Source organism: Typopeltis vanoorti, chromosome 20 (genome assembly GCF_054136105.1).
Source record: "Typopeltis vanoorti isolate ZY-2024b chromosome 20, IOZ_Tvanoo_1.0, whole genome shotgun sequence".
NCBI lineage: Eukaryota > Metazoa > Arthropoda > Arachnida > Uropygi > Thelyphonidae > Typopeltis > Typopeltis vanoorti.
In genome coordinates, this window is record NC_143568.1 from 24,391,871 (window position 1) to 24,416,462 (window position 24,592).

Sequence of the window (24,592 nt, forward strand, 5' to 3'; positions counted from 1 at the left end):
GGTCAATGTATATATCCTGAGTTGTGGTTAAGGTGCTGAAGAGATTGGTGAGAACTAACATACAGAAAATGATTGATAACAGCAGTGTTCTCTGTGGTTGTCAGAACTGGCTTGTTAAAGGGAATAATGTTTTATAACAAGGTGGCAAATGTCTTGGACAAAGGAGATGAATAAGTATAGTCTTGTATTTAGATTTTGCAAAAGCTTTTGATAGGCTGACACATGACAATCTGTTAAATAAGCTGAAATGGATGGGATAGGTTAACAGACTGTGAGTTGAATCTATGACTGGCTGTAAGATAGGTTTTACACAGTTATGTATGGGGGGTACAGCATCATGAAAGAGGAAAGTCATTAGTGGTGTGCCACAGAATCTGTATTGGGGCCACTGTTATTCAGTTTGTATATTAACGATGTTGGGATGGGTTTAACTGATGATATGCAAATGTTGCAGATGATACAAAATTGGTGAGAGTAATGTAGATGTTATGGCCTTACAGGAGGACTTGAATAGATTGTATGAATGAGTAGGTAAATGGAACTATCAGTTCAGTGTTGCAAAGTGTAAGGTTTTGAAATTTGGTAAGTAACAATGGGATGCAAAGTACACACTTGGTGGGAAAAACTTTGAAGGAGGTAGAGGAGATGAGAGATATGGGAGTGCTAGTGGTGGACAAGGACCTGAAATTCAGGGGCCACATTGCACAAGTTGTGAAGACATCACATTCCATAATGACAGTGATGCAGAGGACTCTAACATGCAGAAATGGAGTGTTTATGATGCCATTGTATAATGTCTTGATCAGGCCTCATATGGATTATTGTGCACTAATTTAGTCGCTGGGTTTTCATGGTGACAAGGATATGCTGGAAAGAGTCCAGAGAAGATTCACAAAGGTGGTCAGTGGTCTTTGGAATGTGGAGTACGAGGACAGATTGAGAGAATGTAAGTTGCTATGCCCCGTAAATTGGAGGAGGAGGGGAGGATATGATTGAGACATATAAGCTACTTAGGGGTAGCTTATATGTCTCAATCAGGTTGACATGGAAGAAATTTTTCATAGAATGGGGGGGGGGGAAGAATAGAAGAAGAGGTCATTGCTGGAAACTTCATAAGGAGGGTGTGAGTAGAAGTTTCTTTACATGGAGAGTTGTTGGTGAGTGGAATGCATTGCCTGCGTGTGTTGTGAATGTAGACATATTGAATCAGTTTAAGGCATGGTTAATGAGCTTTGTGTGTGATAGTATACCTCCCATGATGAGTGTGTGATGCCATGAACTGCAGATAATAATAATAATAACAACTATCAACATACAAAAAACTGACTTTGAGAAAGCTAAAAGCAGGAAACTTTCATTCTCCAAATCATGGCCACATATTTTGATTTCTAGCCAAAGCTATTGGTCGCATCTTTTGCCCATCACTGCTCTCACCACCGTTGCATCCTGAATTAGGAAGCTAATCTCCTAGCTTCCTAGTCTCCTTTAATTCTTGTACTGCTGCTTTTGGTCAGTATCCCCCAATCACACTCTACACTCAATGTTCTGTGTCCTTTCACAAAGGAGATCGGGATAATTTTGCTCAAATTTGATATCAAAAATTTTACTTGGGATTCCTCCATTTGTCCTAAAGGTCTGTGCTCCAGAACTGATTCCCTTTATGTGTCATCTTTTTACAGTGTTTTATTCCACTGGTATCTACCCTGCATTCTGGAAATTATCCTATATATACAATTTATTCATAAACAGGTGACAAATCTATACCTTTAAACTACCATCCAGTTTCTTTCACATCAGTTCTTTCTGAAATAATAGAAAGAACCATCACTAACTTCTTCACTATCTTGAAGATTCTCATCTAATAAATGACTAACAATTTGGATTCCATCATTGCTGATCAACAAGGAATCTACTAACCCATGTCACCATCTCTGGACAAACACCAATGTTTGGCGAATCTTCTGCCCGCCACTGTTGCAGTGTTACCCATATAAAAAGCCAATTTCCCGGCTTCCTAGTTCTCCTTCTATTCTTGTACTGCTGCATTTGACAAATGTCCTCTAACCCTCCAACACACTCTACACTCAGTGCCCAGTGTGTCCTTTCACCAAAGGAGATCAGGAAAATTTTGCTGAAAAAATTAATTCTACAGAATGTTTTTTTTTTAACTATAAACATCTATCTCTAATCCAGAGTATTTTAGTAATAAGGTGTAATACCATTTGATTACTTGTATATGGAAATATGACTTCTACATTACTTCAACCTTGGTATTACTTTTGGGATTGGCTCCCACTGATCAGACCTCAATGTTTAAAGAGGCGATGCAGGTGAGCATGGGTCCTGGCAACCTAGAGGTCAGTGAGTGGCAGAGTAATGTGTATAATTATATTTGCTTTGCATTATGGGATATTAAGGCAAGTGATGTAAAGTCATTAGCCTCTGTATACGAGTTACCCATTCGTAAGTTACTTCACACACAAACTTTGTTTGCTTACTCTTTGATGAAGGATTAAGCCAAGAATATAATTTCTTAGCATCTTTAATTTATAGTATATGCAAATGAAAAAACTTTCAACATCTGTCTCTAATCCAGAGTATTTTAGTAATAAGATGTGAACACCTTTTGACTACTTTATATGGAAATATGACTTCTGCATTACTTACCTTGGTATCACTTCTGGATCTGGCTCCCACTGATGAGACCTTAATAAAGGATGAAACTTGTCTGGATAGTGGCCCTTCCCATAAAACATAGCATTACAGATGTCTGTAAGGAAATGCACATTGCATTATGGGATACTAAGGTAAGTGACGTGAAGACATTAGCTTCCATATACAAGTAGCCCAGTTGTGAAGTTTCACATGCAATTTTTTTTTGCTTACACTTGGATAAAGGATTTAAACCAAGAATATAATTTCTTGATATATTTGATGCAACGGATTTATTCGGCTATATGACATAAAGAAATTATATGACTGGTAGAGATACCAAAATTTAAAAAAAAATTTTAAAAAAAAACTATTTATGATTTGAACTCAACTAGTTTCATCTTCTTAGAAAACTTCTTTGGGTGCCTAATATGAACTCCTTAGTGAAGAAGAAGAGAGATCACCAAAGAACTACAGTTTCTTCTTACAACCTTTCAGAAAAACAGCTATTCTAAAAAAAAAAAAAAAAAAAAAAAAAAGACTTCATAAGCTTCTTTTTAATTCACCTGCTTACCATACTAAAGTTATTACCGATGTAAATGGCTTTATATCTCTACTGTATATCAGCTCCATTTCACCAAAGTTAGCTAAAATTCTCAAGAAATTAAAATTCCATGCTTCTTTCACTCCTCTATTCAAATTCTGTTTCTTACTCGATTCTTTAACGATACTTGTGACATAATGATTAGAAATATATACACGTTTACACAAGAATAACATTTAATTTGCCAAATATTTCAGTCTGAATATTACAGATCATCTTCAGTGGCCACATAGAAATAGTTTTAAAAAAACAAGGCGGAATACGAACAATTGATCATTCACAGAACGAGCTGCATGATGTCATATTGCTAAGTATTAGAAGAGTAAACATTTTTAAAGTCATAATTAAAGATATTAATTTAGAAATTCATGTAATAATCTTAAATAATATTAGACTAAAATAGGAAATTTACATTACAAAAAAAATTAATTAATTAATGTGTTATACTGATTAAACTTTCCCAAATTTTTGATATAGATATACAGTCATTACGATTCAAGTTAGGACGTTGAAGTAAGGCCTCCACACTTTCTTTAAATAAACATTCAAATTTGTAGCGACATCTGTGTAGGAGGAGAGTCTTGGACCAAAGGATGTTGTGGCTTGTTTCTAATCCATGCTGAGCTAATCCAGATTTCTTGGGTTTGTTGTGTTGAATTGATGATTGATGCTCTTGAATTCTTTTTTCTATAGAACGTCCAGTTCAAAGTAGGAAAGATTACAGTTACAAGGAACTTGATACACACCAGGTAGAGACAAGGTTGAGCATTTATCTTTAGATGAAGGAAAATGGGTGGATAATTTGTTGATAGGTGCATAAGTGGCTGTTAAAACATATTTCTTCAGAATTCTTGAAATTGGTTCTGAAATCCCAGAAATGTAAGGAATTGGAACCCGACATATTGAATCTTTTGTTGTTCTGTGTTGGATTGTAAGAATCGAAAAGATGTTGTGTACTCTTTTCGGAGAAGCCATTTAGTTTCATGTGATGTTCGATAGTAGGAAGTTCTTTCTGTAATAAATGAGAAGTTGAACAATTAGTTTTGTCTCATTGGATTAAACATTTTATGATTCTTGTTTTTTGACAAGGATGATTAGCAGATTCTTTGAGAATATAACGACCTGTGAAAGTTGGTTTTCTGTAAACTGTTGTTGTAAGAATACCTGAAGGTGAATGGATGAGAAGGACATCTAAAAATGATAACTTGTTGTTTTGTTGTTGTCTGACAGCTAATGTGTGTGACATTAGCTGTCACACACATTCAACTCATGCCAATGGTAGCATGTGGTCACCTATTCAAATATGACTGTTACTATTCTACTTCTTTTTTATTAAGCTATAAAGTCCATGTTTTTTGCCATGTTATTTTTATAAGTCTTATGTTTTTTCTTTCTCACCTGAAGAAGTTGGAGCACCGATGAAACTAGTCGTGATTTATTAAAGGATTTTTTTATACTTTCTCAGGTTCTAGTCAGTTAAATTTTAATTTTATAAATGTGTTCATCCTGAGTAAATCCTAATTTACTTGGCTGTTTTAATATGGAGATGGCAGGTTTTTTCCCCTCCAAACACAGGTTTTTTATCCTGCTTTTACCGACATTTCCTTTGTTGAATATAATTGTCAGGGCCTGTAATACTTTACTGTCATCATATTTAAACATCTCTTCTACCATTCTGCTGCCCTTTCTTTGATTCTTAAACAGCCTGGCTCATCTTCGTTACTGATACTTCATTTCACCTGCTGTCCTTTCTCCTGACAATAACCTCTGTCTTCTTGATATTTCACCCTATATCATATAATAAACCTTTGTTAAAACCTTTGTTATAAACGTGCTCACCCAAGGTTTTGGATATAATCTATCCAGTGAGTCCTTGGCCTTCCACGTGGCCTCCCACCCTCTGGCTTGGCAAAGAGGGCCTACTGAGGGAGCCTCTCTTATGGCATTCTGACCAGGTGCCCGTACCAGCGTAACTGTGATCTCTCAACACGGAGAAGCAGCGGTTGAGTATTGAGGGTTCCCGAATTGCAGAGCTTCTGACTCTGTCGAGTTTTGTCAGCCCCGCAACCCCTCGAAGGAACCTCATTTCAGCCGCTTGGATTCGTGTCCGCATTCTTTCGGTCATTACCCAACTCTCATGACCATAGGTGAGGATGGGGACATAGACTGTATTAAAGACAGCCAGCTTTGCCTTCTGGCTTAACTCCCACTTCAATACTACTGAACGGCCAAGCTCCCGCAATATTGAGATTGCTAAGCCAATTCGAGTATCTAGCTCTACGTCCCATTTTCCATCATTCATGAATATGGACCCAAGGTATTTAAACTTCTCCACCTCTCTCATTGGGACTCCACTTACATTTAGAGTGCACTGGGATGGTTGTCTTGAGACCACAAATGTTTCAGTTTTGGCCACACTGATCTTCATTCCGGTGTCTGCACAAACAGCTACAAACCTATCCAGGGTCCGCTGGAGGTCATCTGTGGAAGAGCTAAGCAGAGCTAGGTCATCTGCAAAAAGCAGACGTCCAATGCTACATTTTCCAATTCTGACACACTCACTGCCTTGGCTGTGCCTATCAATCCAGTCCATAAATATTATGAAAAGGAGGGGTGACAGAACACACCCTTGGCAGAGGCCAACAGGGACTGTGAAAGGTTCAGACTTTGTGCTGTTTACCCTGACACAAAACTCTGGGCATTCATACAGGGACTTGATTGCAGCTAATAGTTGACCATCCACTCCATATTCCTGTACTACTTGCCAAAGCTTATCCTGAGGAACCCGGTCATATGCCTTCTCCAAGTCCACGAAACATGTGTAGACATTCTTGGCATATTCCCAAGATTTCTCAAAGACTTGCCTTAAAGTTAAGATTTGGTCAGTTGTGCTTCTACCAGGACGAAAGCCACATTGTTCTTCCTGGAACTTTGACTCAACTATGCTCCTGCACCATCTTTCCAAGCACTTAGCATACACTTTCCCAGGCAGGCTGAGCTGAGAGATGCCATGATAGTTACTGCAATCCTTCTGGTCTCCCTTCTTAAAGACCGGTATTATTATGCCTGTCTGCCATTGCTTTGGTGCTCGCCCAGATATCCATGCAGCCTGACACACTCGAGTCAGCCAGAGAACACCGTCTCGATTTAAGGCTTTTAGCATTTCGGGCCAAATTTCATCATCGCCAGCAGCCTTGCCCGATTTTAGCAATTTTATTGCTAAATGGACCTCTTCTGCTGTGAGACTAGTCATTGCCCCGATCTGCACCTCTTGGATGTCCACAACTGCTGGGCCACCCGGGTTAAGAAGGTTCTCAAAGTATTCCCTCCATCTGTGGAGGATATCCTTCTCGGTTGTTAAAAGTGCACCATCAGAGGCCTTAATTACCCTTGCTGTGCACGATTTCCTCCCTCGAAGGTGGTGGATGGTCTGCCAGAATACTTTGTTTGCATTTGCATAGGATGAATCTAATCTTTCTCCAAAGGATTCCCAAGCCTTCTGCTTTGTTGTCTTTACTGCCTTAGCAGCAGCTTTTCATGCCTCAGCATACTGCAAATGCATCTCAGGTGACCTGACTCTAAGCCATGTTAGGTAGGACTCCTTTTTTGCCTGGACAGTTTTTTGGACTTCTTGGTTCCACCAAGGTGTCCTTTTCTCACTGCCCGTTCCCATGCCGAGCCGCTTTCTGCCACACCATGAGAGTGCAGAGGCAGTGACAGCTGTTCTGAACAGCTTCCATTCCTCCTCAACATCTGCAGTATGCTTTGGAATCTCTTTGAACCTGGAGGAAATGTCATCTGCAAAATTCTTCCTCACAGCCTCATTTTCCAATGTCTCCCATTTCACGTGGTATAGCTGCTTAGGCCTACCAGCGTTGATGGTAGCATCTGGTTTCTGAAGCCGTACAGTGCACACAACAAGGTGGTGGTCAGTTGACAATTCTGCCCCTCTTCTCACATGAATGTCCAACACTGAGGAAAATAGGTCTGCTGAGACTATAAAGAAATCAATCAGAGACTTTTGTTCTAGTGTATCCCTGTACCAGGTATACTTATGGACTTCTCGGTGCTGGAAGAAGGTATTCATTATGGACAAGCTATTAGTAAAGCAGAAGCCCAATAATTTCAACCCATTCGCGTTAAGGTCAGGGGCACCGTTCCTCCCAACCACACCCCTCCATGTCTGGTCATCTGTTCCAACATGTGCATTGAAGTCACCCATTAGCAGGACTGATTCCATGTCTGCCACCCTGTCAAAAGCAGCATCCACTTCCTCTAGGAAGGCAGAGTATTCTGACTCCAGATTAGGCGCATAGGCTTGCACCGCAGCCAAATCATGGTTTTTCATCTGAAGCCTTAATACACATACCCGTCCCCCCAATGGGATCCACTCAGCAACACAGTCTGACAGCTGGGGGCTTGTGAGTATCCCCACACCCGCCTGAGCAGGCATTGTCGGGCTCACACCAGAGTAGTAGAGCTTCCACCCCTTATCCAGGTCGACAGTTCCAGAGCCTCTCCTCTTGGTTGAAGAAAGCCTGACTAAATCTAGCCGGTAGCGCTTGGCTTCCTCAACCAGTTCCAACTCCTTCCGTGTCAGAGAGAAGATGTTCCAGTTGCCTAAAGCCATAGTCTGGTGCCATTGTCGTTGCCATTTCTGTCTTTTTGCAGAACCATTTCTTTGCGCTGCCCCTAAACACCTCCCCAAACGGGTAGCGGGCCCATTGATGAAGTTTCAGCAGAGTGCTGAGGAGTGGTGTCTAAGTGGTGTCTATGTAGTATAATATCATGCTATATACCCAAGGTAAAAAAACTTTCTATCTTCTCCTTCATTTGTCTTGACATAATTTTTCAGTGTCAGTAATGGTAATGTCCCTTTGGTTCTTCCTCTTTTTTAATACTTTTCTCCCCATATTTTTCACTCTCTTCTCCTAAGTCTTTTTACTCTCATATCCTCCAGACCACCATCACTGAGATATCTTGCTGTTGTGAATTGTGTGGTTGTGACTTGTGGACATCCAGAAAGCCAGAAAGTGAAATGCTGGTGATCTTACCCCTGCATTTTTGGATGGCCCAGCCAGGACCATTCAGCTTGTTTGGCTTGTCTATAAGGTTCAACATTGTTACACTGTCTTCCTAGTGGTTCAGGAACAGGACCAAACTTGATGCAGTACTGCTATAACCTATGATAACCCTGACATTCCACTTTTGAGTCCATTTATTGCTTGCCAGGTAGTGGGCATTTCCATTTGGCTACATGGTAGGTGGAGATCTTCAGCACTGAACCAAAAATCTTCGAGCATGAATCCTTTATCCTCAAAATTTTCAGGAGTGCTTACAAAGCCAAAAAAAAGTATAGATACTGTGTATATAGTATCTAATAACAGAAATAAGAAACAAAAGATGTCTGACACGTACATTTTTTGTTTTTAATTATCATTCCCACACATGAGAGGTCTCAAGGCCTATAAAGTGAGAGGGTCTTCTGTGGGATGCAAGTAATCAGAAACCAGAAAAGAATCTCTTAATGTGTTTCTTGAGGAGTATGGATTGGGAGAAAATGGTATAGAGAAGATGGTTCCAAAGGACAGAGGGATATGGAATGAAGGAAGAAGATGAGAAGTTATGTTGACCAGCATATGCCAATGTTTGTACATGATTAGAGAGAAGTGGAGGAATACTGAATAGAGTCCTTTGAACTATTGAAAGATCTAATGTACAAACATAGCATCTATGTAGAAAGTGGTTGGAGTCAGCCAATGAGATAGGCCATCTATTAAGCCATAAGCTCTCATCTGGATACATTCTTGTGCTCTGAGAGAGAGAGAGAGAGCTTTTTGGGTGGCATCACAGATATAATAGCAATGTTCTAAGATTGGGCAGATTTTTGATTTATAAAGTGTTGGAGTTGAGCAGGAGAAGCACTGTTTAGAACAAAAAAGACTATCAAGTTTTTTGGAGCTGAAGAGATTCATAATGTGATATGTTTACACCAGGAGAGGCTGGATGTTAAAGTCTACAAGAAGACAGAATTGACTGGAGTGGAGTGTTATTAAAAGTAAGGAAAGTTGAGCACAGTCTTAACTTTCTTTAACTTTCCTTCCAGGATTATGTTTAGACAGCATTACAATTTAATAAAATATCTTCATCCTATTTGAGAGTGGCTAGAAGATTGTTGTTTAAGGCATTAGTCATAGATGATCTTGAAGCTTTACTCATCTAAACACTACAGGAGCTTGTGAATGATGAAGATGAATGAAGTGGAGTGCAGTGCACTGTCATCAGCAAAGCTATGAATAAATTAGTTGTTAGTGTGTAATGGTACTGATGAAAAAAAACTGTCCAACACGTTACTCAGTGAATGAACAGAGAGGTAAGCTGGCAATCCACTAACAAAGGATAGAAGTGAGACTCTAAGATGGAAGCTTCGAAAAAAAAGGCCATGATGCCAGTCTCAATTAGATGCCTTGAAAATATCAAGAGCACTCACATCAGATCTCCACATCTTTCCATGGCCTGTGTCCAAAGGTGAAGAGGTCTACTGTAGAACAAGAATGGTGGAATCCATATTGGTGAATGCTAATTAATCACTGGTTAAGTGTTCATTAATCAATGATTAATTAAACAATGTCTTCTTATTCTACAAAAAATTCAGCTTATTTTCCAGGCTTGGTATGTGAAGTAAGAGAAATGTAGCCATTTTGAATTTTGGACCTTTAATCTCCAAGGAAGATAATTATTTGGTAATTAGACTGTGTGATCAGCCTTCACAGATGAGTAATCATAGGTAAGTTTAGGCATCAAAATTGGAAAAAGAATAAAGACAGAATGAAGGCAACTAAGTATACAGACAAACGCATACAGACAAATTGACCCTTCAGAACACATGCAATTTACAGACATAGAATACCAGTTGTGGTGGTGGTAGGTGGTAGATGGCATTGATGGAGATGATTCGTAGTAGAGGTTCGGTGTAGTGGTTGAGACAGTTGTATCAGTTGAGACAGTTGTAGGTGTCCTCCCACAATGAGTCTTTGGACTCCTTGGAGGTGTCAGGAATAATAATAATAATAATAATAGTGAGGAAAGGAAATCTTAAGCCAAAGCAGATCATATTGCAGGACATTTAATGAGAGAACCTTTTGCACTGGATATCAGACTTTACAAAAGTGCATGGTCCTCCCTTCTTACAGAAGGCATCATGCATAGCATACTGGAAAGACTAAATGAGCTGTAGTCATTGAGAATGCAAGTGGATGATTAGTGATGAATAACAAATATGGTTGGCATGTCTATAAGTGGTGTGTACAGTGTTAAAATTAAGCCTCGGAATGTTGGTAAAGTCTGTGTGGAAGTGTTTTTTTATGGAGTTTTGTTGTTATATTAGGGTATATTTTTATAGTTTTTTGGAAATTTTTTGTTGCTTTTTTGTGGGAGTTTTTTTTTCCAGCCATTGTAACACTATAGTTTTTTATGCTGTCTTTCATAGAACCATGCAGTAGAGAGGAAGGGCCTTTACAGGCCCTTTTTCACACAATTTCCACACAGATAGTACCCAGACTTCAATCCGAGCATGTCCTTTACAGTGCTGCCTGCAAGCTGCTATATTTGGAATTCCTCCAGCATCGCCTAACAGAGTGATCAGTAACAAGATTACTCAACAGCTGATTGGGAAACCTCACGAAGTGTTACCAACAGATTTGGTACTATCTAGCAGTCAGTCTGTGGAAACCAATATACTTAACCAATAAGAATGGAAGGAAATAGAAACCAGACTCTACATTAGATAGTAAACTTAAAAATAGCCATTTTGTTCCTTTAATTAGCAGGGTAGTGGTTTTCACTAAGCAATGAAGCCTATCTAATACCTAGAGGTCTAGTTGACATTTTCTTCAGCTAAGGGAGAATAGAGCCATGCAGAATGTTTTAATATGATTTTAAGGTGGGTATACTTGTCCCACTGAAGCTATTTTTGTGGAAACAGGCAATACTACAGGAATGTCGGGTTGACTTGACTGTGAGAGGCTATATAAAAATATACCATTGTTTCTCAACAAAATATTCTAAACTCAGCAAATATGCTCTATCAAAAACATCAGAAAATGAAAATTCAACATAAATCTTCAAAATGTTACCACATAATAAAAAAAAAAATTAATTCATTTTGCTTAAATCTACTTAACAGTTTTCATCATACAATCACTGTCTATGAGCACTACCCATTTAATGTCAAATAATGTGAAATAATTTCTCATTACTTCTGGATTACATTTTCCATGAAGAAATACTATAACTGGTGAAATGCTCAAATAATTTAAATTTCAAACATTTAAATTGTATGTATATATAATTACAGTTTGTGTATGTGTAAATCTGTTAAATTAAATTGACTCATGGAATTTTAAGTCTAAAATTAAGATTTTAGATTTCAGTTTAAGAACTTTTGTTTCACTTGACTTAATTTTTATTGTAAGAAGTTGAAAGCCTTCATTTCTTTATTCAAGTAATGTAATTTTTCAGTTTTAGTGACAGTTGTGATATTGATCATTTGGATTACATTTGCACTAACTGTCTACCAGGTTATGAAGGTCGGCACTGTGAAAGGTAAGTTCAGCAATATTCTGTTTTTACAAAATGTCTAGAACTTTGTTCAAATTACATAGCATAACATTTAAATTTATTTACCTTAATAACATAATTAAAACATTCTGCATATTATAGCTTTTATAAAAAGAATACATTTCATTCACATCAGTGTAAACTGAACTTGGTTAATACTGAATTCCTTAATATAGTCTGGTTTTTAAGCTTGGACGTTGATTGTTATTCATCTCGAGGTTTGATTTGATTTTTATGGCACAAAGACATCAAAGGTCATAACTTTAGGAAAGAAATCGCAACACTAGCTTTAAAATATTAATATTATTATTATCCTAAGACTTCATGGATTCACAGACTTATCTAGGAGTTCCCTTTTCTTGTACACACTGCTCATCATACCATGCCTTAAACATGTTCAAATTCTCTGCAGATACCACAGTCTAAGGTAGAGCATGCCAATCATTCACAACTCTCCATACAAAAAACCCACATCTTGTTCCCCTGCTTACATCTGACTTATAAAGCTTCCAGGGATGATATATAGTTCTCCCCCAGTCTCCCACCATTTTATGAAAACCCGCTTCAACGTTAATCCTTTATACTAACTTGTAGATCTCTATCATATCACCTTCTTCCTCCTATCCACTACACACAGCAAATTGCATTGTCTCAACATTTCTTTATATATTCCATATTCGAGATATCAGAAACTGTTTTGGTCAATTGCCTCTGGAACCTTCTCCAACATCTCTTCATCCTTTCAAAAATTAGGTGACAAATCTGTGCACAGTAATCCATATGTGGCCTAATCAGAACATTATGCAATTATTATTATTATTATTATTATTATAATATTGGCACCTCCATGAAGTCCAAAGACTCATCGCAGGAGACTCAATCTATCCACACAATCTACATGCCTCTTCTTGAACCCATTAAAAGAAAAAGCACTCGCAACCGATTCTGGCAACCCATTCTACTCATTCACAACTCTCCAAGCAAAAAATATAGTCCTTGCATCCCTACTAACCACACCTTTATCCAACTTCCAGGGATGACTCCCTTGTTCTTGTCCCTATAGCCAAATGCTGTAACATTTCTCCTGCATCTATCCTATCACCTTCAAATCCTCTCCATTGCTTCCTTACCAAGAAACGTGAGCACAGTAATCCAGATGTGGGCATATCAAGGCCTTATAAAGAGGAATAATAACTTCCTTATTGCTACTTGTTAATGAGTAATGAGTTTCTTCAATGGCCAGATAATCCCCTATGGGCTACCTTAGCAACCTTAGCAATATGTCCTCTAAACTTTAACTCTCTTTCTGCCACCAGCCCTAAATTTCTAGCTTCATCTATTTCCTGGAGTACAGTGCCATCAATGTGATACACGGCTTGTAATCTATTTATCCCAAAATGCATAACTCTACATTTCTGGACATTAAGACACCAATTAACTTACACCAATTAGCTTATACTAACAGCCTATGAAAATCATCATGCAGGCTCTCCACATCACCTTGATTAACTGTTCATCTATCTTATTTCGCATCTATCAGCAAACAACTGTACATTTCCTTTATCATTTGTGTACAAAAACTAAACAGCAATGGTACCAGCACTGAACCTTGCAGCACGCAACTAGTCACCTGTTTTTACCTTGATTCTGCCCCTCCATATAACCACTTTTTGATTGCTGTCCAGCAGCTACCCTGTTATCCACTTAACCAGTGTCATATCCATCCTCCCATTTGTTCTAATTTGCATAACAGAGTCCATGCGGTATTCTGTCAAATGCCTTTTCAAAAGCCAGTATGATTATCATGTAGCCATTTCCTTTATCCAACTCAGCTGTTATTCTATTATAAAGAGTTAGTAAATTAATAAGGCATTACTGACCCCTCACAAATTCTTGAATTCTGTTTTTTATCAATTTTTCTAGTGTACACTTTTACCACTGCACCTCATGATATATTAATCCATTTGTAATTTTGCTACTATATCATAGAACATTCTTTATGCAAAGGAATTATTTTGACCTCTTTCCACTCCCTTGGAACTCTACCAAAACTGACACTTAAATTAAATAGCCCAGTCAAAGGAATTGCCAGTTCCTTTGACTGGGCTATTGATTCTGCACATTCTCACAAAACCCTAACTGATATAGTTTTGGGTCAACAATCTCACAGCTGTATTTACATTGAGATTCTGCAATATTGTAAGAACCTACAATTCATCCACCTTGGTTCCCACATTAATGTCTGTCACATAGGATAAAGCAATAAAGCGGTCACTCAGTAACTGAACTCAACTATTTTATCTGCTTCTGTCTCCTTGTGACTATCATAACTCATTAATCTTCCATAGTTCTTCTTAATGGCCACATAACGAAAGAACTCTTTGGGATTTCCTTTGGCTTGCTTGGCTAGATTCTTCTCATAAACTGATTTTGCCTTCCTTGCCATGCTGGTTACCCTTCTTGCTTGGTCCTTGTACTGTTCATAAGTTTGCTGGTCACCTTTCTCTTTATATATCCTCCACATCATTTTTTTCATCTGCAGCTCATGCTTAATGATATTACTCATCCTGTCTTGTCTTGTCAGATGTCATCTCCTTCCAGCAGGTTGACTACCATGAGCTTCTGCCATGTACGGTTTGTGCTTCTCTTTTGCATTCTTCATAGGACAAAAAGGTCCAGTCCTTAATATTTCCCATCCAATCTGTTCTTTGTCTTCCTCTTCTTTTTCCTTGTATCATTCCTTCTACATAGAAGTGTTTTTTGTAGGGATTCATGTCTTAGTATATGACTAAGGTAGGTGGTTTTCCTTTTCTTAATAGTTTTCAACAGATTCCTATCTTTTCCAGTCATCTCTAATATATTTCTAAATTAGTTTTTTTTTTTAACAATCCATGGGACTCTAAGAATTCTTCTGAAGTTGATTTTTCACAGTATTTTGATATTGTCCAGGTTTCTGCTCCATATAGCAGTGTTGACCATACATAGCATTTGGACAGCCTAATTCTTGTTTTTGTATGAATTTCCCTTGAGGTCAGAATGCTTTTCATGCTAATGAAGTTGAATGAGCAATTTCTATTCTTCTTAATATTTCCTTATCACACTTTCCATTCTCTGTAATTAGTTGACCCAAATATATATGTCTCTACTTGATCTAAAGTATATTTCCTCTGATCTTAATATTTATATCGGGTGTTTTCCCTTTTTCTCTTGTTACCAGCATGGTTTTGGTTTTTTTGAAGTTGAAATTAAGTCCATATTTTTCACTTAGCTTCAATGTCTCTTCTAGTAGATTTTGAAGATCTTTCTTATTTTCAGCTATCAGTACTGTATCATCTGCATATCTTATGTTGTTTATATTCCTGCCTCCTATGCTGATTCCTTTAAATTCTTCTAATTGCTAGAAGATATTTTCAGTATAGAGGTTTAAACACAGCCTTGTCTGATATCCTTCTTTACTGGGAATGTCTACGAGATTTCTCCTGATATTTTTATTGAGGCAGTTTGCTCCCAATATAGATTTATCTGTAATCTGGTATCTTTACCATCTTCTCCTAAATTTCTGATGCATTTGATTAGTTGTTCATGTTGTATATTGTCAGTGGCCTTTGTGTTGTCAATAAAACATAAGTAGACTTCTTTCTGCTTCTCCAGATATCTTTCTATAATAGTTCTAATGTTGAAGAGTCCTTCAGTAGTTCCTTTATTTTCCTGGAAACCAGATAGTGTTTCATTAATTTCCATTTTGATTTTATGTTTATTTCTTTCTGGGATGTTATATAACATAACTTTTGCTATCTGACTGATCAGACTGATTGTTCTGTACTCTTCACATTTGGTTGTTTTTAGGTATTGGTAGGAATGTTGAGTGCTTAAAATCTTTTGCTAGGTGTCCAATTTCGTATATTTTGTTACATATGTCAGTCAGTGATCTTATAGCCTTATCATCTAAAGCCTTTAGATATCTGCCATAATTCCATCCATCCCTGGAGCTTTACCTGGTTTCAGTTTCCTAATGGCATTTGTTCCTTCCCAGGTAAGAATAGTAGGCCCCTCCAAATGTTCTTGCATTGGCTTATATATTCTATCATGATTGCAGAGTTCCTTTGAATACTCTACCCATCTATCCCTTATTTTGTCTTTCTTCATTAGGATGTTTCCACTGGTATCTTCAATGCTAACCTACCTTTTTTGCAAGATTTGCTAGTTAGCTCCCTAACTTTTTCATGAAGTTCTCTGGTTTTGTGCTTTTTGTCCAGAAGTTCAATTTCTTTGCATTTGTTGTTGAGCCATAGTTCTTTTGCAATCTTACATATTTTCCTGATCCCCTTGTTTAAGTTCTTGTATGCAGGACGATTTTTGTGTTTCTTTCTTTCCTCCATCATTTTCAGTATCTTGTCATTCATCGAGGGTTTACTCATTTTTTCTTCTCAAATTTGGGAATTATTTGTTTTACTGCCTTTTTTTGTGCTCTCTATAAATTTCTGCCATCTATCCTCAATCTCATCTTTAGGCTATGGATACTTGATGGGATCAGGAACATTAACAGCAGTGGATTGTGTCAGTTCCTTTAAAAATTTATCTTGTATTTCTTGATTTTTAAGGGTGCCAAGATCATATTTTTCTATGTTTAGAGGTTTCATTGTTTTCTTTAATTTTATTGCAGCTTTAATGACCAGGGTTGTGGTCTGATCCAATATCAGCCCCCTGGGTATGTTTTGGCTTATAAGATGTTATTTCAAAATCTTTTTTTAATCATTATTCAAACATTCAAATTACTGAAGGGTTTCTATAAGATTAATTCAGAAGATATTTTTGAGAATAGGACTGGTGGTGAGAGGACTAGGGGCCATACATGGAAGCTGGGCAAGAATGTGGTTAGCAAGAGTGTTAGAGCTAAGTTTTTTACTTGGCGAGTGATGAATGATTGGAACAAGCTGCCAGAGTCTGTTGTGGGTGCCATGACTGTGAATGAGTTCAAGGCGAGGTATGATAGATACTGTGTGAATGTTGAATAGGTGTTCTTGACATGATATTAGGGCCTCCCTTGATGAGTCTGTCAACTTCCTGGAGTTGCCCATAATAATAATAATAATAATAATAAATTATATAGTCAATCTGGTTTCTGCAGCTGTCCCTGGGACTTTTCCATGTGTAAAGTCTTCTAGGAGGGGGTGGCTAAATAAACTATTTGCTATTACCAGATTATTTTCTTCACAGAACTGTATTAATCTTTCTCCTCTTGGATTTATATGTCCCAGGCCCTGGTTTCCCATGCAAGAAGAGATCTTTTCTTAGAACTTAAAACATTTAGATCTACCATAACGATAGTTATGTCATCTGAGTTAGCGTTGTTTAGTGCATTTTGAATGTCTTGAAGTTTGAATGAGCCTACTTTAGCATTTATATCTCCCATAACAATTGTTATGTCATCTGATGTAGCATTGTTAAGTGCATAGAAACCTTCATAGAAACATTTTACATCTTCATCTGGGTAATCAGAAGTAGGTGCATATATTTGGACAATAAAAATATTAAAAGGTTGAGCTGCAATTTTTAATGCAATTATCCTGTCACTTAGGGCCAAAATCCAAGTAAGGATTGCACAATCTTATTTTTTAGTACAAATGCTACTCATTCCTATGACTGTCTCCACATGAGTATATAACTGAATGGCTCTTTCTGTTTATTTTTCCACTATTAGTTCATTTGACTTCACCGATAACAGCAACGTCAATTTTCATTGCTTCAAGTTCTTGTATAAGGTTATCTAACTTCCCAGCTTCATATAAGGTCCTTACATTCCAAGTTGCAAGCCTTAAGAGAAGATTCTTGTTTTTCAGACGTGAAGAATCAGGAGATACCCTCCCTGGAGGGTTTAAGGTATCTTCGTTATATGCTATTTTCTTAGTATCCATCCTACGTTCCCAAGTTTCTTTCTTTTCTTCCCTGTAATGTTTCCAAGAGACAAAAGTTGTGGAAGGTCCAACCTTATCTCTATTGCTTAAATCTGACATGGTTTACTATGGAAGGTTACATGGTGAGGTTCCTGTCTCTTCTATGGTGACTGGCCGCATCTCTGTTTTGTCCCGGAATGTGCCCAGACTATGTCACATAGTTTGCTGTCATGCCTTCATTACCATTGTCAAATTAAATTTTGGTCATCTGCTAACTCAGCCATTCCAGTCTTCAAGTGCAACAAGGAGGAGACACTCTCCTTCACTACAGCATAAAATGCTGATACCCTCACTTAGTTTTGCACATCCATCTAACTCCAAACCGATCAACCTTCCTTACCCTAGTTATAATTTAATGCTGCTTCCTCTAGATCACCTTTAACTATTTCAATGGAATCAGAATCTCCTTACTTCTACAAGTGAGTGTCCTATGCATCATTCCCAGAATGCATTGTGTTGTCTTCACAATTTTGTCAATCTTCATGAAATACCTCATACCCTTCCATCTCTATTCCTGTCAGGATGTCATCCTTGTTGAATGATGTATCATTTATTCTCACAAACACAATCAATGCAACCGTTTCATTTATCTTTCTCTTGTTTCTGATATTTCTAGCATTATATACAAACATAACAGCTCATTCCTGGATCTATAATAAGTTTCACTGATGCCACTTATTAGATGTGATTCTCCATATTTTTCTCAAGCCTGGGTGTCCTGGTTGGCAGAGTGGTTAACTTGTCCACTCTCCAGCAAAGAAGCTGGAGGTTGAATACCACCAGGGGCATGGATTTTTGTTATTATCCTACTAACCATTTATCATATGTACTGATGTAACCTGTGTCTTGTTGAAGTATGACCTTTGATGTTTTATTATTATTATTATTATTATTATTACTTGACACCTCCAGGGAGTCCAAAGATTCATCAAGGGAGGGCAACTGCTCTACAACTCTCCATCTCCACCACTCAACTCAATCCACCAACTACAACAAACCGTAACTGCACCAACACCAGTATTTTCACAGACAATCACAAACATCCATTCCCACAAAGGGATTCAAATACACAGCCTTTTGGCTGGAGAATGGATATGCTAACCACTCGGCTAACTAGGTTGGCTTTGTGCCATAAAAATCAAATCAAACGTTGAGCCATTTCATTTTCTCCTTACTCATCCTAGAACCTTCTTTAAATCTCCCTTTCCTTTTCTCTATACACACACACATTCACATTCTCTTGGCATCAACCTTTTTTACACTGTGTGTTCCTGAGTCTCTTAGTTTCTCTGATTTTCTTGAACACTTGTTTTCTCATTCTCTACACTTGTGCTACCCACTTCTTGACTCAAAAGCACTACTTCAATCTCTTTTTCCTTACTCTTTTGGCCTTTCACATCACTTCTTACTTGCTCAGATTCATTCTCTGAACTCTTCTCTCTCTGAGCCTCCATAGCTTAGTCAGTATAGACGACGCTCTTTGGTTAGAAAGGTCTGGGTTTGATTCCTGTCTATGATGTCAGGAATCTTTATCTGGTCTCTTTTGACTAAAGGTGAGTTAGCCAGTCTCATATGCCCATATGGAGATCGAAGTTTCCACCTTTAGGAGGACTCTACTCCCCCCCCCCCCCCCCCAATGCATGTGCTGAATGGTGGGGAACCACATACGAATAACTTTTGTGAGTGGTAGTTGTATAAAAAAAGTTAGTATGGTGGAGAGCCAGTTGAATAAATTTATATTTAATAAGAGAGAAATTATTCAAAATTGGGTACTATCCCAAAAAACTGCCCAAACGAATGGGCAGTTTTTTGGGATAGTACCCAATCTCACATCAACGATTACACGCTGTTAATTGAAGCTCGATACTCAAAAAAATGATATGCACGAACAAACACCCAATACAACAATTGTGCTGCTTCCAACCCTTTGGACATTACTGCCTTGCAACCCACACAAAACAATTCCATCATCGACCTATTGCATCACAACCTCACAACTGATGAAATCACCATCCTGAACAAAGGATTAAGCTTCACTATATCCCCAAAATACATACAAAACAGAGACATCATTATCGAAATCCAAGCAAAATTAGAGATTGGCCCTAACAAAGAAACAATATTCCACAAAATAAACAACTTCAGAAATAGTAAAATAATAATAAAATCCAACATTACTCCCAACTTACAAAAAGCCCTATTATCTTTAAAAAGGAACCCGAACATAATGATCACAAAAGCTGACAAAGGGGGATACAGTAGTCATCACAAACCAAACCGATTACCACAACAAAATAACAGATATCTTAAACGACCAACACACCTACCAAAAAATCCAAATTGACCCCCCCCCCCCCCGACCTCATAAAACAAATCAACAGTACCCTACATGCCCTAAAAAATGAAAACAAAATAGACAAAATCACAATGAAAAACAGAACACCCTGCACCACATATACCCCTTGTATGTTCAGACAAATCAAAACCTACAAAGACGATTACCTGATAAGGCCAATAGTCTCCTACAAAAACACCACCACAGCACCTTTATCAAAATTTGTAGCAAAACTTCTCAAAGCTTTAATTACAACATCTAACCTCATGATAAAAAAACACGGATGACCTTTACAAAAAAATAAATAACATAACCCTACCCCAGGAAGGTATCCTCACTTCATTGGATGCGGCCTCATTATACACTAATGTGGACGTCCCCAGAACATTAGCCATCGTACACACACCACTCACAGAAGACCACATCCTACACTCTCATACAAAACTAACACCTAATAACATCATAAAGCTAATAATCTCGGCAAACTTCTTTAAGTTCAACAACAACATGTACATTCAGATTTTCGGTCTCCCTATGGGCCAAAACATCACCAGACAACTAGCGGAATTATTCCTAGCACACATAGAATCACTCCTAACCCCCCCCCCCCCCTGGCATCACCTTTTATGGCAAATATGTGGATGATATTCTGTGCATTGGATATCCTACACACATCACCACCTTACAAGCATTCTTAAACAATTACAGCAACAGACTAAAATTCACCACAGAAACCGAACAGAACAAATCCATCAATTTCTTAAATCTCACATTAATCAGAAAAACAACACAATAGTCATGAAAATATACTACAAACACACACACACACACACACATCGGAAACTACCTCCATTTCCACTCATACCATCCATATTCTGTCAAAAAATCGGTCATCCTTTCACAATTCATAAATGCCTATTAATAAAACAACATAAATGCAATTTTTAAAAATCGCAACTATCCCACACAACTAATAAATTATGCAAACAGGACACCAAAACAACTCAAGTACCAAAACAAATTTCCCAGCACAAAAAATTATCAAACTGCCATACATCCAGAACACATACAAAGCTACAAATACATCTTCAAACATACTGACTACAAACTGGTATTCACCACAAACCAAAAATTGGCAAATCTTCTAAAACCCACTAAATCTCACTCACACAAAGAAATATTTGAACACCACAATGTAGTCTATAAATTTCCCTGCCAAAAGAGACTGTGATATCACCTACACAAGTTCCACCATCAGGACTTTATGGGCAAGACTTCAAGAACACTTCTGTGACTGTAACATTCCCATTCCAGAACATTTAAACACTAAAAAATGCAACATCAAAAAGAAAAATAGAATACAAAGTACAGGGAAAACAGAAATAGCAGTTCACGCCCTTGAACAAAAACATACCCCGCAAATTGACAAGGCCATCATAATAGACAGACAAGACAATGAAACAGTGCTTAGAATATCAGAAACAATAGCCATAAAATGTGACGCAAAGTCAATCAACGTCCACCGTCCCTACATAATCTTCGAATGTTGGAAGCTTCACAACATAAAATTGAGGTCATAACCCTGACCAATAGGCGATAACACAAACACTTCAAAGGCAGAAACACCTAGCCAACTTGACATGGCATCCACTTCCTCCATGAGTTCAGACAATGACCAACATAGTCGAAATGGTTTGCACCCTGTCAACCCCCTCCCTCAAAAAAATCAGTTGCTATTTCAACCCCCCCCGTTCATCTTTTCCCACTCTATAAAAAAGAGCTCTGCCCACCTTTAATAATAATATGCATATGTTATACAAAAAACCCGGGCTTTTCAATTTAATTCTCCCAATCTGCCAAAGCCCCCACCCCCCTCTCCACTCCATTCCAACACCATAACAACAGACGTATGCACGCCGCACAAAGAAGACTAACAACAATATCCAAGAAAAGGTATTTGTGAATTTTCTTTCATTATGCTACATATATTTGTCTGTAAATACACATCTACAATGCCCTAAGAATTCGTGAGTAAAAAGACAATGACATTAAATCAGGGGCACTCCTAAACAGAAGCAGGCAAAATAGCCGTAAAAATAATAGTTTTAAGAGGAGTAACATGGGATTTATCCCAGAAATAATACCTATTATAAATCAACAGTATTCAAGACTAACAGTATTCAACTCAAAGCAAGCTGAGAATTGAGTTAGAAATAAAGCAGTTAAATCAAAGACTAGAAAACACAGGTATGATTATTTTTGAAAAGAATTAGGAGAGTCAACAGATGGCATCATTGGCAGAATCATATTGAATATATTAGGAAGAAACTTGACATTTGTCAGTATTCAAGCAGAGTTAAATTAATATGGTCTGGTCACTTAAACAGAATGGGAGAGAAAAGGTAATTGAAATAAGTTTTGGTGGCAAGAAATATACCCAGATGTAGGTGATTGATGAAGTTTGCTAGCTTGGTTGGAATAATGGTTAATATACCTGCTCTCCAGCCAACAGGCCTTGTGTTTGAATTCTCCCATGGATGTGAATGATTGTTTTTAGGTGGGAGGTGCATTACACCCTTCAGTTGGTAAAGGCCTAAGTTTGATGCTTGTTGTGATAAGAGGAATCTTTATACAAGTTTTTTCAATTGAAGGTGAGTCAGCTGATCTCATATGGAGGTAGCAGGGTTTTTCTCCCAAATTCAGGTTTTTCATCTTGCATACAGATAAATAGGCCTTGAGAAAACATGCAATTTACAGACAAAAAAAAAAAACTAGTGGTGGTGGTGGTGGGCAGTAGATAGCATTTGTGCAGTTAATGATGGTAGTTGCAGTTCCCTGTAGTTGGTGGATTAAGTGGTGGAGATGGAGCTGTAGAGTAGGTGCCCTCCCTCAATGAGTCTTTCGACTCCTTGGAAGTGTCATGTAATAATAATAATAATATTATTATTATTATTACTCTTCCTTCAAGCAGTAGCCTATCCAAATGAGTCACTCCAAAACCATTCAAATTCAGTTCATCACTTGTTATACAGTTCAATTCTTCCTTCAAATTAATTCATACATTAATAAACATACTCCTTTCTCTTTGCACCTTTCTGCTAACATATCATTCTCACTCTCCACCTCATCTCATCACTGCATACCTGGACAACACACTGACTACCTTCCTATTGCACTATCATCTTTTATCCTTCTCATCAAATAACTTCTCAGTATCCAATCTTACATTCTCCTTTTTCCCAGTCAAGTCATTTGTCCCTACTACCAACTCTTTTGTTCACTTATTCCTCAATCACTCTATTTATTTTACTTCCAGGAAAACAAACAAAGTTGTGAATCTTCTTGTTTACCACACTTCTAATAATCTAATCACCATACAATGCCACTTGCAGGTATTTTGCTACCATTTTCATACCAACACAATTTGTTTTTGTCTTCTTCACTCTTCCATACATATCTACAATTGTCTTCATTTCACTCTGCATCCACCTCATCTTCACCAACTCAGCTTTCATATCTTGTCTCCTTTTTTCACTTCATTCACTCTCACTATTTTATTACCAGTTACACACACACCTTTTTTTTTTCCATCCATCAAACAAATCATACTACTGTTAATTGCACTTTTTCAATGTCATTATTGCCCAGTTTATTTAATTTCACTCTGATTTTTAACATCATATAAATTATCACCTGCTTCATCTTCAAGCAAACCTTTTTCCTCACTATCAATTCCATACACTATCTAAACATTCGGACATTATTTAACTGCCATGTTTCCTATTTATGTTTAAACTGTTTAAACCCATATTTAAGCAAGCCTCATGGTCCATCAGAATGTTGCATTTCCTACATACCTACACTCGTTCTTTTCTCTTATTCAGCCTCTCTATATAAATATCTACGACAACATCCCACCTATACATACTAAATTCATGGCATCATACCATTTTTGAGAAATTCACACTGTTTACTTTACTTGCTTCCACACAGACATACACAATGCTTTGCCTTACACTGCCTTGTTGTATCAGTGAGGTAACAAAAACAATGAATTTATGATAATATCACCCAAGAAATTTATCCAACCACCACGTTTCACATATCTCACAGTAATAATTAATCTACAATTTAGACAATATGGCACACATTTAAATATAAAATTTACTTACTTGCTGTAGCCCTCCCATTGGTTGTTGGTGGTGCATGGAAGGTTGTAAAGGGATGCTTGAAAAAATCAGAAAGATAAATCAGGTACGAGTTAGATCGATGAACAGCATCTGGGAGTTGCAGACAAAGAAAAAGTGCTGGAGGGAATATAAAGAAAGGTGATCAGCATGCTCGTGAGTAGTACAAGGCACAGACAAGAAGAGTCACCTGTATGGTAAGGTAGTCCAAAGCTTATTATGAGAGAAAGCTAGCTGATGA

General features: G+C 37.6%; 1 protein-coding gene across 1 annotated transcript in view; it reads left to right on the plus strand.

The window, feature by feature from the left end:
* LOC150095284 (laminin subunit alpha-1-like) overlaps window positions 1–24,592 on the plus strand; it is a 1,249,242-nt gene that overhangs the window by 605,989 nt on the left and 618,661 nt on the right. The window contains exon 34 of the mRNA XM_090410638.1: window positions 11,777–11,860. Coding sequence (XP_090266764.1) covers window positions 11,777–11,860 — 84 coding nt within the window. The remainder of the gene's footprint in view (window positions 1–11,776; window positions 11,861–24,592) is intronic.